Source organism: Lissotriton helveticus, chromosome 5_1 (genome assembly GCF_964261635.1).
Source record: "Lissotriton helveticus chromosome 5_1, aLisHel1.1, whole genome shotgun sequence".
Classification (NCBI taxonomy): domain Eukaryota; kingdom Metazoa; phylum Chordata; class Amphibia; order Caudata; family Salamandridae; genus Lissotriton; species Lissotriton helveticus.
This window is the reverse complement of record NC_136065.1, coordinates 1,512,856,130-1,512,873,704: the sequence shown is the minus strand read 5'-3', so window position 1 is coordinate 1,512,873,704 and position 17,575 is coordinate 1,512,856,130. Positions and strand designations below refer to the sequence as shown.

Genomic DNA, 17,575 nt, shown 5'->3' with positions numbered 1-17,575 from the left:
TAGATGGGCCCAACTACACTCTAATTTCTAATTTAAAACACTTGTAGAGCGCGGCGTACACCTTGCGGTTTCTTGGCGCTGGAGGTTCAGAACTGAGGGAGAAAGACCAAGGAAGGGTGGAATAAGTGTTAGGCGGGGAAAGCCTGGCTGAAGAGGAAAGTTTTCAGGTCTCTGCGGAAAGAGAGATACTGAGTAGCAGAACGGAGATTGTCTGGAAGTGAGTTCCAGAAGGTAGGAGCCAGAGTTGAGAAGTTAGAACCGCCCCATTTTTTGCGTGAGAAGCGGGGGATCTGAAGAAGGGACTTGGAGGAAGACCGAAGATTTCTAGCGGGGACATAGGGTTTAATTAGTGCGGCGATGAAGGCGGGGGCAGTGCCCTGGCGGGCCTGAAAAACCATGCATCCTATCTTAAAAAGGGAGCGTTGTTTCACGGGGAGCCAATGAAGCTCTTTTAGAAGGGGGGTGGAGTGGTGATAGCGTGGAAGGCCGTATATCAGCCTGGCCGCCTGGTTCTGGATGGTTTGGAGTCTACGCAGGCTATACGCTGGAATGCCATGATAGAGGGCGTTGGCGTAGTCCAATCGTGAGATTACCAGGGCGGCTATGATGATCTTAAGTGCCTGGGGAGAGAAAAAGCGGGAAACAGAGCGGATAGTTCGGAGAGTGAGGAAACAGGAGGAAACCACGGAACTAATTTGTGAGTGAAGAGTGAGCTGATTATTCATTTTAACACCCAGTGTCTTGACCACAGTGGAGGGGGATGGTGCCGGGCCAAGAGAGGGGGGCCAGAAAAGAGAATTCCAGGGGCTGGATGAACCACCAGTAAGAACCAACTCGGTCTTGTCGGGGTTCAGTTTAAGGTGGTTGTGGTTCATCCAGTCCCTGATAAATGTCATAGTCGACTGAAAATTAGAGACCGAGAGAGGAGAGGGGGACAGATCAAAGATGAGCTGGAGGTCGTCCGCATAGTTATAAACAGTGACCTCCAGCTGCTGGAGTGCATAGATAAGAGGAAAGATATAGAGATTAAAAAGTAAGGGAGAGAGAGAGGAACCCTGGGGAACACCACAGGTGACAGGGAGAGGGGTGGAGGTGAAATCGCCCAGACGGACCGCCTGAGTGCGGTCCCTCAGAAAGGAGGAGAGCCAGACCAGAGCTGATCCCCCGATACCGGCCGCCTTGACACGGGCAAGTAGGATGGTGTGGTCCACCGTGTCAAAGGCGGCGGAGAGATCGAGGAGGACCAGTGCCTGGTGGTTGTTGTCATCCATACCCTTTCTGAGGTTGTCTAGGACTGAAACTACGACCGATTCGGTCGAATGCCTAGGGCGGAATCCTGCCTGGCGAGAGGCCAGCCCCCCATTCGCCTCGGTGTGAGCGCTCAGTACCGCGGTGACATGGCGTTCCATCACCTTGCCCAGGAAGGGCAGCAGGGAGATGGGACGAAAGTTAGCCGAAATGGACGGGTCCGCTCCGGGTTTCTTCAGCAGAGGCACTATAGTGGCGGCCTTGAGTGCAGGGGTCACGACACCCTGAGCCAAGGAGCTATTGAGAAAGGCGATAGGGGGATCAGGGCAGCTAGAGTATATTTGCTGTAGGATGCGTGCGGGGCAGACGTCCGCCGGAGACCCCGACTTAACTTTAGGGAGTATGGCCAGAAAAGATTCCTGAGTGAAGGGAGGGATGAAGGTGAGAGGGTTTAGGACAGTGGGGGGGGAGGGATCAACAAAAGCAGACGAGGGTGAAGGGATATTGGCCTTGATAGTTGTGATTTTGTCCAAGAAATAGTGATTAAGTTGATCACAGAGGGGCTGGGAGGGAGGGATTTGGGACGAGGTTCGGTCCGAGAATGCCAGGTCATTCACAATGCCAAAGATTACCCTGGGTTTGTTATCGGCAGACGTTATTTTCGTAGAGAAGTGGTCGGTTTTTGCAGCCAGGATTGCTGATTTATATTTAGCCAGTGATGCCAGGAAGTGAGTTTTAGATGAAAGGCTATAATCTTTCCTCTTTCCAAGACGGGCATACTATCCTTGGCTTTCCTGGAAGTCAAGGATGTTGCCCGCTTTGAGTAAATATTAGACCTGATTACACCGGTGGAGGCAAGAAAGCTCTTCTTACAATTTCGGTTTGGGGTTCTTCCGCTCCGCTCTACACGGCAAAGTGGAGCAAGGACCAAAAGGCACAATGCCCTGTCTGTGGTTTCACTGACGAATCAGTGCAGCATGTGTTTTTCGGCTGCCCCGGCTATCACAAGGCCCGGAAACGTTGGTTGGTACAGATCTGTAGAAACATTGGCAGTAGGCACTATCTGGAGGCATTTTGGATACTAAAATCTGACCTTAGCATCCCGATCGTGTTTTCAGTCTCCAGATTTTTGTTCTCCATGTGGTGTACTAGAAGGGCTCTGTTGAGACTATCTAATGAGGCTTAGGGCATGCTGCAATGATTTAATGTAACTACTCTTTTAACAATTGTATATTCTATCAATTATGATCAGTCTTTTAATGTGCTATCGTTTTAATCTCCCCTATACATCATTACCGTTCTTTTTAACTATTTATTTATTTTGTATCATTCACTTCCCGATATGTAATTGTATCGCCCACCAGCCTGTAGTATCCCTAACGACTAGCCTTTTAATCCATGAAGTTTAAAGACCGTTGGGATGCTGTTCTTAATGTCCTAAACACGATAACTGTAAGCAAACATGAAGGAATGTGTGTTGTATAGGATTTTAGGACTGTACTTTTTTAGGTCGTATTGACCGAAATAAAGTTTTTCTGAACTGAACTGAAAATATATTCTTGACTAACTGGCCCAGTCTGCTAGCACTAAAAGAGATCACACTACAGCTGTGTAAAGGTAGCCCCAGTGAGGGGACTGCCTTACCTGTGGCATCTCTCCCATGGGACTAGACTGTCATTGTAGTCTGACATCAGTTTGAGAATGTTTTCCTATGATTTGAAGGGGTTTCTCTTCTCTTTAGGACTATAGTAGCTTGATGTCAAAACAATATTTATGCTGTGCTTCCATTTATGTTTGTTTTTGATAAATATACTTGGTTGTGTTTTTGTATTGTTCATACTGCGCACTAAAGCGTTTCTCAGCCCTTGGTAGAATTTATTCTGCATATTGATGCAGGTGAGATCTACTGCATTGTGGACAGCAAAACCTTAGGTATCCAATACAAATGCAAGCTTTTCAAAGTGTCATCGTGTTCTCAACAATCCAGCTCTGACCGATCCCATGCCCATTCAAACCTTGGCCTCTCATCAGATACCACAAATAAAGCTGTAATTTCTTTGTCATTTAGGGTCGGAGATTATTTGCTTATACAATAGGAAAATAGGAATATGTTGATACAATGATGTAGTTCCAACAGTAATAGAGTAATGTGGGCAGGAAAAGAGCCAAACGCATTTGTAGCTATGGAGGAAACAGCCTGAAAAGTTCAGGACTAATAGAGGAACTACATTTCCAAGCCACTTAAGAACATCTCGACCAAAACAGATGTATTGGTCTACAATTGTGTGGAACTGTACGGGATCTGGAGGCGTGTTTTGAAAGATCTAAAATGCAATTTATATGTGTAGAATAGAGTTCAAAAATAATTGAGTTTGTTGTAATGTTTTCACTCAGTAGCCACAGTTGCTTTAAAGTATGAGACATGGACCACCTGGACATATTCTCTAGAAATAAAATGTAAATTCACAAATTTAGACAAGAAAAGGAATCATTATACCCCAATGATTTAAGCCCATTGAGGGCATGTTGGCCTAAAACTGTAGAAATGCCTACTTTAAACGAATTCAGATTCAGGAATAGAACTGGGCCAGTCCTATTTCCCTGGCAAATAGGCATATTGCATAAACGTGCTTTCACTCTCCTCGTCCTTTAGTGAGAATTCAAACCACAATCAACATTGCTTGCTCCCATACACTTACAGATTGTTTTGCCAATCACCCCTTGTCGTTTATTAGGGCTCGCCTGCTGATGCGCTTCAGCGCATAGCTGGCGAAGCTCTATTGTGGCTTAAACAGAGGTTAACCACCACTGGCGATTCCACTGGCGATTCCTTCAAGTGCATGTGCTTTTTAGGTCATTGCGCTTGCGCAAGCCCTAAAAAGCGCGTGCACAATGCCACCAGCCGCCTGCCTGCCTGCCTCGCATTACCACATCAAAGGCAGCCCTCCGAGCGCATTTCTCACCCCCTAATTATTCACGGCCGGCCGGCCGGCAGGCACATCAAAGGCTGCTGCTGCCGTGACTCGCATTTCTCCTCCCTCCTCCCCTATCACTGCCCAGGCCGGCCGTACTTTCTCTTTACACGGGCGCCCATTCCTGAATCACTTGAAATCTCTCCACATTATTTGCATTTTGTTAATTAAAAAAATTAACTACAACACAGCGTTGCACATTTTTCTCGACTTCGGAAGGATGAGTCCCAATCTCATTTGTGCAAAGTGTTGTAATGGGATTATTGGAGAGTTAGAGAAACGTGCTCACAAGTTACATTTTTATGCAAATCATCTGAGTAAATAAACAATAGCATGGTGCCGTTTGCGTCCTTGACTTGATCTGGTTTTTATTTTTATTTTGCTATTATTCTCACAAAGGCTAAGGTCTGCCTACTTTAGTATTAAGTGCTATACGTCGCATAAGCAACAGCTAACCATTCACTCACCCACGCAACGCCACTCACCCACGCAACGCCACTCACCCACGCAACGCCACTCACACACGCAACGCCACTCACACACGCAACGCCACTCACACACGCAACGCCACTCACACACGCAACGCCACTCACACACGCAACGCCACTCACACACGCAACGCCACTCACACACGCAACGCCACACACACACGCAACGCCACACACACACGCAACGCCACACACATGCAACGCCACACACACATGCAACGCCACTCACACATGCAACGCCACTCACACATGCAACGCCACTCACACACGCAACGCCACTCACACACACAACGCCACTCAACAACGCAACGCCACTCAACAACGCAACGCCACTCACCCACGCAACGCCACTCACCCACGCAACGCCACTCACCCACGCAACGCCACTCACCCACGCAACGCCACTCACCCACGCAACGCCACTCACCCACGCAACGCCACTCACACACGCAACGCCACTCACACACAACGCCACTCACACACGCAACGCCACTCACACACGCAACGCCACTCACACACGCAACGCCACTCACACACGCAACGCCACTCACACACGCAACGCCACTCACACACGCAACGCCACTCACACACGCAACGCCACTCACACACGCAACGCCACTCACACACGCAACGCCACTCACACACGCAACGCCACACACACACGCAACGCCACACACACACGCAACGCCACACACACATGCAACGCCACACACACATGCAACGCCACACACACATGCAACGCCACTCACACACGCAACGCCACTCACACACGCAACGCCACTCACACACGCAACGCCACTCACACACGCAACGCCACTCACACACGCAACGCCACTCAACAACGCAACGCCACTCAACAACGCAACGCCACTCACCCACGCAACGCCACTCACCCACGCAACGCCACTCACCCACGCAACGCCACTCACCCACGCAACGCCACTCAGCCACGCAACGCCACTCACACACAACGCCACTCACACACGCAACGCCACTCACACACGCAACGCCACTCACACACGCAACGCCACTCACACACGCAACGCCACTCACACACGCAACGCCACTCACACATGCAACGCCACTCACACACGCAACGCCACACACACACGCAACGCCACACACACACGCAACGCCACACACACACGCAACGCCACACACACATGCAACGCCACACACACATGCAACGCCACACACACATGCAACGCCACACACACATGCAACGCCACTCACACATGCAACGCCACACACGCAACGCCACACACGCAACGCCACTCAGCCACGCAACGCCACTCAGCCACGCAACGCCACTCAGCCACGCAACGCCACTCAGCCACGCAACGCCACTCAGCCACGCAACGCCACTCAGCCACGCAACGCCACTCAGCCACGCAACGCCACTCAGCCACGCAACGCCACTCACCCACGCAACGCCACTCACCCACGCAACGCCACTCACCCACGCAACGCCACTCACCCACGCAACGCCACTCATCCACGCAACGCCACTCATCCACGCAACGCCACTCATCCATTTGCAAAACGAAAAATGTCAAACTCTTCTATTGCGAGACCTATTGCATTTTCAATGCTTGTTTGATTTGAGTGGAGTTTTGTCAGAATGCCTACCTCATTCTCTTGTAACTGCCGCAGGCTATAAAAAGATGACCTGCGGTACCCTTTGCAAATGATCACCTACTCCAACAAGAAACATTTGAGTTCTCCTATAGGTACTATGTATGTATCTCACGACTCATGGTAGCAAAAATCCAAAGCCGCTCCATTGCTAATCACTATTTGAACAGGAATAATCAGAGCTGTCGAACACATTGAACCTCCCTTTCTTTAGAGTGAAGATCTGTGGGCGCATTGAGATATGACACTCGTTTTCAGTTTAACAGGAAGTTGCTTGTGGTATGCATGGGCGTGGCACATATTCATAGTAGACAGAAAATATACATGCATATATTGCTAGACATCGCATTTGTCAGGGCGAAACAAACGTGTTTAATGTCGATGCATTTTATAGCGCTAGAAACGCACTGGATAAATCAACAGCTTGATTAAACGGGTTTCTGGTCTATTTTAAGATGTCTGGGTGGATGGGACTTATGGCTTTTAATTGTTTTCTGAAGGCTGGTAGGTCGTGTTTTTCTTGTTTTCTTTTTTCCTGGAACAGGTAGGTGTGCATTTAGTTTTCTTGCTTTCTTGAGTTGTGTTCTCAAGGCCGGTACATTAAATTACAGGGGTTAACACACGTGCATCGAGGCTTGTTCTGAAAGTAGGCAGATGATTGTGGACAGTACAGTATGAGTTGCATACCAGAAGCTGGAACGGTGTTTTTTTTCCTGTTCTGAAGGCTGTAGGCTGGGTAACATTTCCTGTGTTGTTTCCTGATGGCTCCTAGGTTGTATATTTTTGGGAAGGATCTCCTGCACGGTCTGCATTGTGTGCTCGAGCGTTCTAAAGGCCAGTAGGTTGGGTGTTGCTTGGTAACAGGTAACTCTCGAGTTAGTTGTTGAAGGCGTGTTGCCTGCTTCAGAAGGGTCGGCTTTGCAGGGATAGTCACCGGCTTCCTAGAGCCACAACTCGAATCCAAAGAAATGCGAGATTTGGTTGACATGCTCCTAACGGCAGCGGTCAAAAATATTCTGCAGTACTGGAAGTCCGCCAGCAAAGCCACCTTCAAGCGCTGGTTCAACTGGGTAACATTCCTCCGAGCAGCAGACAATATCACTGCCAAACACAAGGCAGCGAACCATACAGCCAAAGAGAACATGTGGGCAGCTCTAGACGAATACCTAAAACGATAGCGCCCCCCCCCCCCCCCCCCCCTCTCCTCTCTCTTTTTCTCTCTCTTCTTTCTCTCTCTCGTGCTCTGGCCACCACCGGGCACTAATGTATACCATGTATATGCAAAACTTACCTTATTCATTTCAATAAAAAAAAATTTTGAAATAAAAAAAAGAAGGGTCGGCTTTTATCCTGGGCGCGCTGGGTCCAGGCCAATGGCGACAAACTTCAGAGAGGGCGTATGGAGCGGTCTGCGTTAAGGTCATGCCGACAGCAGAGTGCCTGACGCCTGGCTTCAGGAGCTCCAAGCGCCCCTTATAACACTTTCTTATCCTCCCATCACCCTCTCGCTCTCTGCTGCCACACACTAAAACCCCACCCCCTCCAGCAAACAACGTGCTCCACCAGCGTGAAGAGTTAGATAGGCGCTGGAGGACGTGTTTGTGTTCTGAGGCAAGTAACAATTCTGGTGTAGTGTAGACGTCTTTGGCTGACCCCTGAACACAAACAGTGCTCTCTGGTGCTCGTTGTATTCACGAGCAGCAGCGAGAGCGCCAAATGTCTTTCCGCCCAGGGCACTATCCTGGGAAAGGCCGACTCTGGGTTCCGGTGTTGGTACAATAAACGGGTCTGAAATAGTTTTCAGGCATCGAGCTGGTGGTTTCTTAGTGTTGCTGCTTGGAATTTCTTCTCTAGGAGCCGTAAGACCTGTCCCCTGAAGAGGTTGTGAATGTGTCAGAGGGTTTATGCTCAATGAAACAGCAGTTCTGTCTCCCCACGAGCGCACGCGTGTTTATTTTGTAGGTTACACCGCGTAGTAGAGTTTGCAAGGCGCACACTGTGAAACAAGCGGTGGTTTCTAGGCTTGCGTGTTTTGTGCTTTGTTGACCGGCGCTGCGAGATAAGCGCCGTTTCGTGCGTGTGGTGTTGCTATCATGGTGTTTTTCTCTGCATTTCCTAGCTGCCCATTCGTTTTCTGGTTATCAGTAAAAAAAGCAGCAGGTGCCTTTTTATTAATGTCTTCTTCCATTGGTTTTTAGTTTCCGTGGTGACTCAGGCCGCAGGAAGGGCGTCCGCCTTGGCTGAGTGAATTTCTTGGATTAAAGCCATCCGTCCACCACTCCCTCGTCGTTTCGGAGAGGACTCCAGACACACAGCACGATGGCGGCGACGCGGCACGGACGGAAGGAAAGGAGGCGCTCGCTGGTGTCGATCTACTGTGTATGGCTCGCGGCCCTCGTAGTCAGTACCGAGGGTGAGAATTCACTTCTTTGCATTTTATTTTCAAGCTAAATGTAAAAAAGATTCAATCGTACCACGACATTAGTACAAGCAAAGCAGAACGTAATGTTTCATTTTTCATGGATTGTGTCATTACCCCAGGTATTCTCAGTCTGTTGACCATTTTACGTGCACATACTTCTAACAGAACTTTGGAATTGTATCTATAACTCAACGAGCATGAAACTAATTTGTCATAAACCAACTTAGTGTATATTTTCAGGCCGTTTATGAATGGATCTCGCATTTTTTTTTTTTACTTTTCTGGTATGTGCCTGTGTTTAAAAGTTTCTATTAAAGCGTTTGAGGGGGGCTTTTTCTTCAGCGGGCCTTTGCTTTTTTCCTACAGTGCCCGCAAGGAGCACATGGTTAATGTTTCGCTTTAAAAGGTGAACTACTTGCATCTAAACTACCCAGTTTTCTATAGGGCACATTGGATCTTTGTAAGTGACCTCAATTTTGAGAGCTCAGGGTAAGTCAGATGCGGAAACAAGAAGAGATAACTTGTCCAGGACAACACCATGTGCTCAGGTTGGGACACCGTAATTTGAATCTAGCTCTCTTATTCCATAATTGTGATTTAACATTGTTGGTTACTTAACAGAAAATTATGGGAAGCCAGGCACTGTAAGAATTGTAGACACATTATACTGACACCAGTGTTGTTAATACTCTTTCTCTCATTCTTAGTTGTAAATTTAACACAGTGCTCATGCTTGTGCTTCTGAGTAGACCCAATTGGCCCAGCACTTCACTGAATGAATATTAATGTCCGTAAATATGATCGTAATTGCATTCTATTGGCATTTAAATAGTGCCGTGCTACCATCTGTGAGGTCTGAAACACGTTTGGGTGGTTGACCACCAGAGACAACTCTCTCTTATGTTGTACATGCTTGTTGAATGTGTGTTTTTAATGTGGACTATGTGTATTACATTTTGTTGTATTTGAAGTTCAGAGACTGTGCTCCAGCCGTGCTACTATAGACTTGTAGCTGCACTTAAGCATTGCATGTAGCTAGAATACGAGAGAGGCTAGAGGCGCTATTGCATATTCTTACTGTCATTACCGTAGACAGTAGAACTACGGTTTGGCGTGGTAAGGCCCATGAGATCTAGTAACCACAGTCACCCTCAGAGTGAGACACTGTGAAGTGCAGAAGTGAAACCCAGTAATACCACAGATGCTCAGGCATTGGTGCATAGGGGTGTGGAGAGTACATCGAGGAACATTGGAGGCAGAACCCCATGCATATTACAAGTGCACAGTAGTGGTTTTCCAGAGTCCTCCCAGGAGCAGAGGGGGCAGCACCATAGGATTACCATAGATCCCTCAGTAGAGGGCTTGTGGGTTTCACCCAGAAAGTGTGATAGCGCCACCCACAGATTCTAAGTGAAGGGTGTGTGGGGTCCACCATTCATCAATATAGGTGAGTACTAGACAAAAAATAAATAAAGAGATAATAAGGATGACATCAGAATGCGTGTGACCAGTCACTTCTTCGATTGACCAGCAATTTACGTTAGCCCCTGGGTAAACATAGTGGCCTTTCCTCCTGTTTCCATTTAACTTTAGGGTGCCTTGAGAGCTAATAATATGAAAATTATGTTGACCAATTAATATGCAAATGATATTGGAGTTGCTGATACACAAATGGTTTGAGAACTATATGAGTTGCTACTGAGTAAATGATTTGGCTTTTTTGATATGCAGCCAATTGTGCTTGTAAAATGCTAAATGATACAATAGCTGTAATCCATAGACAATATTGGAACAGATAATAAGCAGAAGATGGGCTCCATCAATATGCGTATGATGGGGATGATATGGAAGTTATTATGTAGATGAAATGGGAGATGTTTCAACATGGGCCTTTATTGTGGTGAAGATGTAAAGGCTATTAATATGCAGATGATTCAAGTGTTATTAGTATGCAGATGCAATGGAGCACATTAATAATCACATGAAAAGTAGTACTACAGCAATTCTGTGTTACGTACTCGTATTCATCTGGGAATCAGCCCCTTAAAATCTAGCTCCATAAGTGGATTTGTACTAATTGTATACCATATAACCTCCCTCCCACCCCCAAAATTCTGATTTTCGATGTCTTGGGTCCAACTTTCAAATGTATGTAAGAGTACGCAAGGAATTCCTTCGTGAATATGCCTGGATAGGATGATGTTATAGTAGCATGCGATGTGAGCACCATGAACATGCAGGTACTGTTTAAATTATTAATATGGAGATGTTAATATACAGATGTAATGTTGGCTGATAATGATATATAAGCCGTTCATATACATTCATATAGGAGGCATTCATAAGAAGATGATGGAGCCGTTAATACGTAGATATATGGGGGCTGGTAATGTGTTTAAATTGCATTTATATAGTGCTAACTACCCCTGACGAGGCGTGGTAAAATTTCTTATATGTAATCTATTACTATGCTGCTCATTTGAGGCACGTTATTATGGTGATGTATGAAGTGTAGGTATAGTCAGAGATGTCAGGTCATCAATATCCAGAGAATATGGAATCTTGTAAAATATGCTGATTGTGTGGGAGCCATTAACATGCAGTAGCATCGACACTGATAAGATTTTGGCATGAAATATATTAATATTCAAATGATCCGTGTAGTTTTTAGGTTCTGGTGTTAGGGGGTATTGTAATAAGCTTGAATGGAATTTAAAAATGTTATAATGTATGTAGTCAATAACGTGAATGTGGAGCCGGTTGTGCTACAGATTATATTTGGGCTTTGAATTTTCAGATAGTTGAGCTGCAAATGGTATAGTGTATTAATGTACTACTGTTAGACATGCGATTAGCCCTCAAAGTACAACTTTGGCAATTGGCCAGCAAATCGGAATGCCCCCTTTGCTTGCAGTATTTAATATCACAGGCCCACAGGGTCAACATTGTGTGGCCGGCTAGCTCCCAGCGTCTGCTTGGTGAGCAAATGGCCATAGAGCTCCGTTTGCCTTCCTCAGTGCGCACCCTGCACACCAATGGCTGTGTGCAGAGAGCGCCGTGCAAGGATGACGCCCCCTCTGGTGAGAGGCTTCTCGCGCTCTGGCTGCGCTCCCTATTTTGGGTGTGTGTAGGGGTTGGTGCTAATAGCCTCACCCGCACAGCAGTAAGAACTGTTAATCACACTCCCTATGCACCCTCGCCTGTGCCTTGGGCCTTTAACTAGGTGGAGCACTTAACTAAGGAGATAATGGGGGGCTAGTAATTGCATTTATATAGTGCTTACTACCCCTGACGGGGCGTGGAAAATTACAGCAGTCATGCAGTCCCCATGATTTTTTTTATTTGGTGTGGGGCCTATGAATGAACCGCTGATACGTGGCTTGCCAGCCAGGCCCTACAGTGGATATTAATATGCCTTTATAGTAATGTGTTTAAAGCTACTGGGGTACGAGTGTGCTGACACGTGCAGTAGGTTTGGCATGGACACTGTTTATCCTCTTTAGATGAGCTGCTTCTTATTTGCTTATGTGATGGGCTAGTCAACTGGTGATGTGTCTATAATCAATAGATTTGGGCTTCATCGTTGAATTGATGGGGAACAATTTTAACAAGATGAGTAGGAGTTTCTAAGGAGGTGATGGGTATCTATTCTGAACTGAACTGGAAATTTCTCTGAGCTGATACTGGAAATTGACAGCTGAGCTAATTTCTGAGTTCAGGGAACCCAACTGCATAGCAAAGCAATAGCTAATTGGGAGATGATGTGGGAGTTTATACATGTGATGGATTGTTTTGGGTGTTTAGGGGTCGTTCATGCAATGAACTGTGTCATAGGGGCTTATGAGGTAATCGGATGATTCAGGGGCCACTTTTTAGGTTTCGCCTGGGGCACGGAGCTCCTAGCTCCGCCCCCAGGAGAAATCTTTTGTTTTGCAGTATGGGGGACTTGAATCCGCCCCTTCTTCCATTGGCTAGCTCCATAAATGGAGGCTAGCCATTGGAAGATGGATCTGTCCGTCAAGGCCGGACCAGATTCGTGGGCGTTCCCGAGATTTTTTCCCTCTCCACCCTTTTTGCATCGTCATCAAGGCCGTGGGCGGGGTTTATTTATTTTTTTAGTCCGTTTCGTTTGGTCATTGTGCGGCCGATCTCCGCCAGAGGAAGTCCAGGTGAGTGTTGGCCGTTCCCGCCCCCCCTCCCGCTGTCCGTGTGCCCGTCCCCTCTCCCGCTCTCCGTGTGCCCGTCCCCCCTCCCGCTCTCCGTGTGCCTCCCCGCCCCCCCTCCCGCTGTCCGTGTGCTCGTAGGTGCTTGAGCTTCTTTATTTTGCCTGAAACAGTGAATGCTCTGTCACTTGCTGAGATCTGTTTATTTGAAACATGGTTCCCGCCTCCCGAGCCGCAGCCGGTCCCGATGCCGATGTAACACGGCCTCCGCTCTCCCCGCCTCCCTCTCCCCTCCCACAGCAGATCCCCGCCTCCCTCGTCTCCGGCCGGGCTCCCGGCTGCTGCTCTTGTGCTAATCATTTTTAATGGATTACAATTAGCAAAGCAGCAATTTTAGCAAAGCAATTAGCAAACAGCAAAATATTTGTGTTAAATGAGTCTTCCGATCAGTATCTGCTCCTCTGCTCTCCCCGCCTCCCTCTCCCCTCCCACAGCAGATCCCCGCCTCCCGAGCCGCTGCCGGTCCCGATGCCGATGTAACACGGCCTCCGCTCTCCCCGCCTCCCTCTCCCCTCCCACAGCAGATCCCCGCCTCCCTCGTCTCCGGCCGGGCTCCCGGCTGCTGCTCTTGTGCTAATAATTTTTAATGGATTTACAATTAGCAAAGCAGCAATTATTAGCAAAGCAATTAGCAAAATATTTGTGTTAAACGAGTCTTCCGATCAGTATCTGCTTTAGTCTCGATTTTCCGCTATGTACCCAACATTCCACGGATTTGAAACTCGAACGTGTAATTAATAGTTCAATTTTAGGGCATCGTATGTGACGTGTATTTGTTTATATCTAACCTCTCGTTTAGTTTCTGGCTTGTTTTGAACCAGGATGTCTCTTAGAAATAAACCCGGTTACTAGCTAGTCCTGTTGTCAATAATAACAGATACATAAGAGCTCATAAATATTGCACGTTGAGAAATGCACGTTTCCAAGATCCGAAAACCCGTGACGCACTGATGCGCAGCTAGTAAATACACCAGAATGGCTGCTTACATCATCCGCCATTTTATTCCCGAGTGCTCGCTGTCTGAGTGCAGTTATTCATTTGGGACCTGAACATTTAGCTGCGGTAATGACCTGCCTGTCCTAATGATGCTGCCGGTGCTACTCATGAAACACGGGTTTGCTGCTTTTGAGCAAACTATTCAGGTTCTTTCCCAGCGCACCGGGTGATGTAGTCCGTGTTTTTTCCACACAATGTCTGCTATAAGAGACCTCTGGGTGATTATCAGGCCGTCAGGTCTTCTGTCCCAACAGAGTGTCGTGGAAACTCTCCAAAACCACGGAACGAGAAACCTAGAGCAACAGGCATTTCTTTTTCAGTGGTGTCTGTGTAAGCAGTTAGGTCTCTCGTTGTGGCTGTGTTAAAAGTTAGGCTGCAAACATCAACATTATCGGCGCCATCTTGCTCTTCTTGAACCCATCCGTGCACGTAAGCGGCAGCCATTTTGAGCACCATGGCCTCCCTGCCCCTCGCTGATAGCCAGCGCGTCTCTCTCTCTCTCTCTCTCTCTCAACCCCGCACGCTGACGACCACCCCCCGCTCTTACATGCCTTGGGTCGTAAACCCCTCTTCAGCGCAGCTCTGCCCCGGAATCCCATCCTGTTCCCAGCGCGACACCTCCCTTCATTCCTTTCATGGTCCCAGGCCCTTCGATACAAACCCCCTTTTCCTGTGTGCCCGTTTGTCTTCCTCGTTCCCAGGCCGCCACCTGGCCCTGCGGATACTGTTTATTGCCCCCCCCCGTACAGTAGGAAGCTTCCCCCATTAAAGGACCCTCGAATTGATCAAAGCCCCTCCCTATGAGATCCGATCAACCCCACACATCCCGTGAATCGGCGGAATGTCCACCTGCGCGATAATCATCACCTCTTGTGACCGGGGTGGGGACTTCAACTGTGAATGTGTGTGGGAACGGGCCTGAAGGGGAGATTCCGAGGATGTCCTTTCATACGTCAAAGCATTGCAAGACTGTGTTACCTGCAATAAAGATCATAAACCTGTGTATAAGAGGCCAGGCCTCAGAGATGCGGTTAGAGCACCTCGTGACGATACTTGCTGTCCGAACTGATGTGTTCTCCTCCGGAGAGAATAAACCCTTGTTTCCTGCCTTCCAGTCTCCAGCGCCTGCCTCTTCATTGATTAATATTTTGTGGGTTAAAGAGGCGATACCGCCGGGCAATACTTAAGGATCTTTGTTTATTGGTTGTTCCTGACCCCTTTTATAATTGGCGTCCCATACGTGGGGCCCATCAGTGACTCGTGGATCCAGTGGGAGAGGTCCTGACGACAGAGTGAACGACTGCAACGATCGGGAAGTGCACCTGTCCGATAGACCCTCGTCTGACAGCCGATCATCCGAACTTCACTGGTTCCGAACAGACCTCTCTCGAGTGATCTACGGTCCTGACTGGGAACCATCAGGAGTGCCGCGAGGATTACGAAGAAAAGAGGACGATCGGGCGCTGGATTCGGAAGACAAGAAACTGTCCATGCGGTCCGGGTAAGGTCGTGTAAACACGACGAATTGCGAAATGATTGTTTGATTGTTTGGAAAATACTAGTATTACTCTTTGTCGATTTGTTTGGAGATTCGCTGTCTGCAAACGGAGAAACAACAGGCTCTCTCTTTGCAAGCAGTGAAGGATAGGTAACGCAGCCGTCGTGCCTATCTTTCTCCCCCACTGATTAATTATTTGAACCTGGACTACTGTTCACGGATTGTTTTCTGGAGATTCTCTGTCTGCAAACAGGAAGGCACCTCCCCCCTTTACAGATAGTGAAAGGGTAGGTAACGCAGACCTTTGCGGGCCTACTTATTCTCCCCACTGAATTGTTTGATTGACCGAACGTTGACTATTCGATATTGGTTCATGAGGTATTCACTGCCTGCAAACAACGTAGAATAGAAATATTCTGTCTAGTCTTTGCACGCAGTGATAAGATAGGCAGTGCTGACTTTTGTCCCCGTTGTGATCCGTCATGCCTGTCTTCTCCCCACTGATTGGTAGCCTGTTTAGCCCGGACCGCTTATTAGAGATGAACCATCCGGCTCCACTGGAAGGCACCCCTAATAAGGACATGTTCATGAAGCATGGATTGATCGCTATAGCCTATAACAAGCTGTGGCATAAATACACGAAAAAGGATCGAGAAAGTCAGTGGCCACTGATAGGATCCTTTGATGATGACAAAATAAACGCGCTAGAAACAGCCCTTGGTAAAAACAAGACAACGCCCACTATGCTTGATAGTTTCGGCATGTGGCGCAAAGAAACTGAACAACGTAAAAAGAAAACTGAGAGTAGGTTGGGAAAAGAGCTGCGAAAAGCAGCCCACCTAGCTGCTCAGAAACTAGAAGAGGAGATAAAGGAAAGAGAGAAAGCCAAACAGAAACTAGAAATGGAAACATCAAGCCAGTGTCCGGTTAGAACGTCCTCCACGCTCTACCCTGATTTACCCTCGAAACAACGAGCCAACGATGATCTGCTGTTAGGTCCTCCGATCATCTACATGCCCCCTCCATATGCCCCTTCCCAACCCTTAGCACAGCACCCACCACCCCCAGGTACAAACGAGGGTAGCGCCACAGCTTCGGCCCCCATGGCCTCTGTGCCGGCCGAACTCCTTGTATTAAATACTACGCAAACGACAACGTTAGGCGATCCTGAGACCCGAAGGGTTGGTTCTGCAAGAACAAGCAGACTAAGCAAAGATGAGCGAGTAGGGATCGACAAGATAGCGAGGACACTGGTAGAAAGGAAGGAAGATGAAGAGTACATCACGGATATGTTTAACTCGTATACAGGGAGTCACAGACGACATTTTACCGTACGACTGTGTTACCATGTCTTGAACGCATACGAGGACCGATATCGAGACAAAGGTCCCGAGAGCCTAACGACTCTGTACCGGAAGGTCGATATCGGGGATGAGGGCGAGTGTGATGTGACGGACCTCCTTACGCGTACGCTTGAGGTTTTCCGCCACCTCACGGAACGAGAATCGGGAGCTAAACCCACGACATCCGTAGCGACCGAACCACAAACTGAGCAATCTAACACCATGATGCCGATACGAGAGGCTGCCCCTTACTGGGTTCCTCCACAAGGTGAAGGGACTAACGATGATGCAAACCACAAAGATGCAAAAGGAAGGGTAGTGTACAACTGGGTCTACCAGCCATGGGACCGGCAAGAGATTCTGACATTCCGGAAATCTCTGCCTGACCTACGAAAAAAAACCACTGCCTTCTATACTGAATTGGGTACAGCCCTAGGTTCCACGATTATGACCCTGGCTGACATCGACTTGTTTTTCGGGTTATGTCTACCAGCTGATGTGTGGAAGCAAATCCGGAAAGTCGACCACCTTGAACTGTTTGGACATACCTGGTCACAACTCGATGGCATTGATAAACAATGAGGACCTGGACAAAAGCCTTTTAAAACCCATTCTAGACCTTCCAGATAAAATCGTACAGAAATTAAAAACCCTGATTCCAGAAAAGAAAGTGGACTGGTCGATAGTAACGGCCTGTCGCCAGAAACCCCAGGAGGATGTATCGGACTACTTCTCCCGGTTTGAAACGG

General features: G+C 47.9%; 1 protein-coding gene across 10 annotated transcripts in view; it reads left to right on the top strand.

Annotated features, from left to right (window-relative positions):
• Window positions 1-17,575, top strand: part of LOC144755518 (complement component receptor 1-like protein) — a 962,117-nt gene that overhangs the window by 100,549 nt on the left and 843,993 nt on the right. For 8 of the 10 annotated variants that reach the window (XM_078644512.1, XM_078644516.1, XM_078644510.1 and 5 more), the window contains exon 2: window positions 8,542-8,756. In XM_078644512.1, coding sequence (XP_078500638.1) covers window positions 8,663-8,756 — 94 coding nt within the window. In that variant the 5' untranslated portion in view covers window positions 8,542-8,662. Of the gene's footprint in view, window positions 1-7,685; window positions 7,955-8,541; window positions 8,757-17,575 lie in introns of those variants that run through there. The other 2 variants (XM_078644513.1, XM_078644518.1) reach the window with 2 other exon arrangements.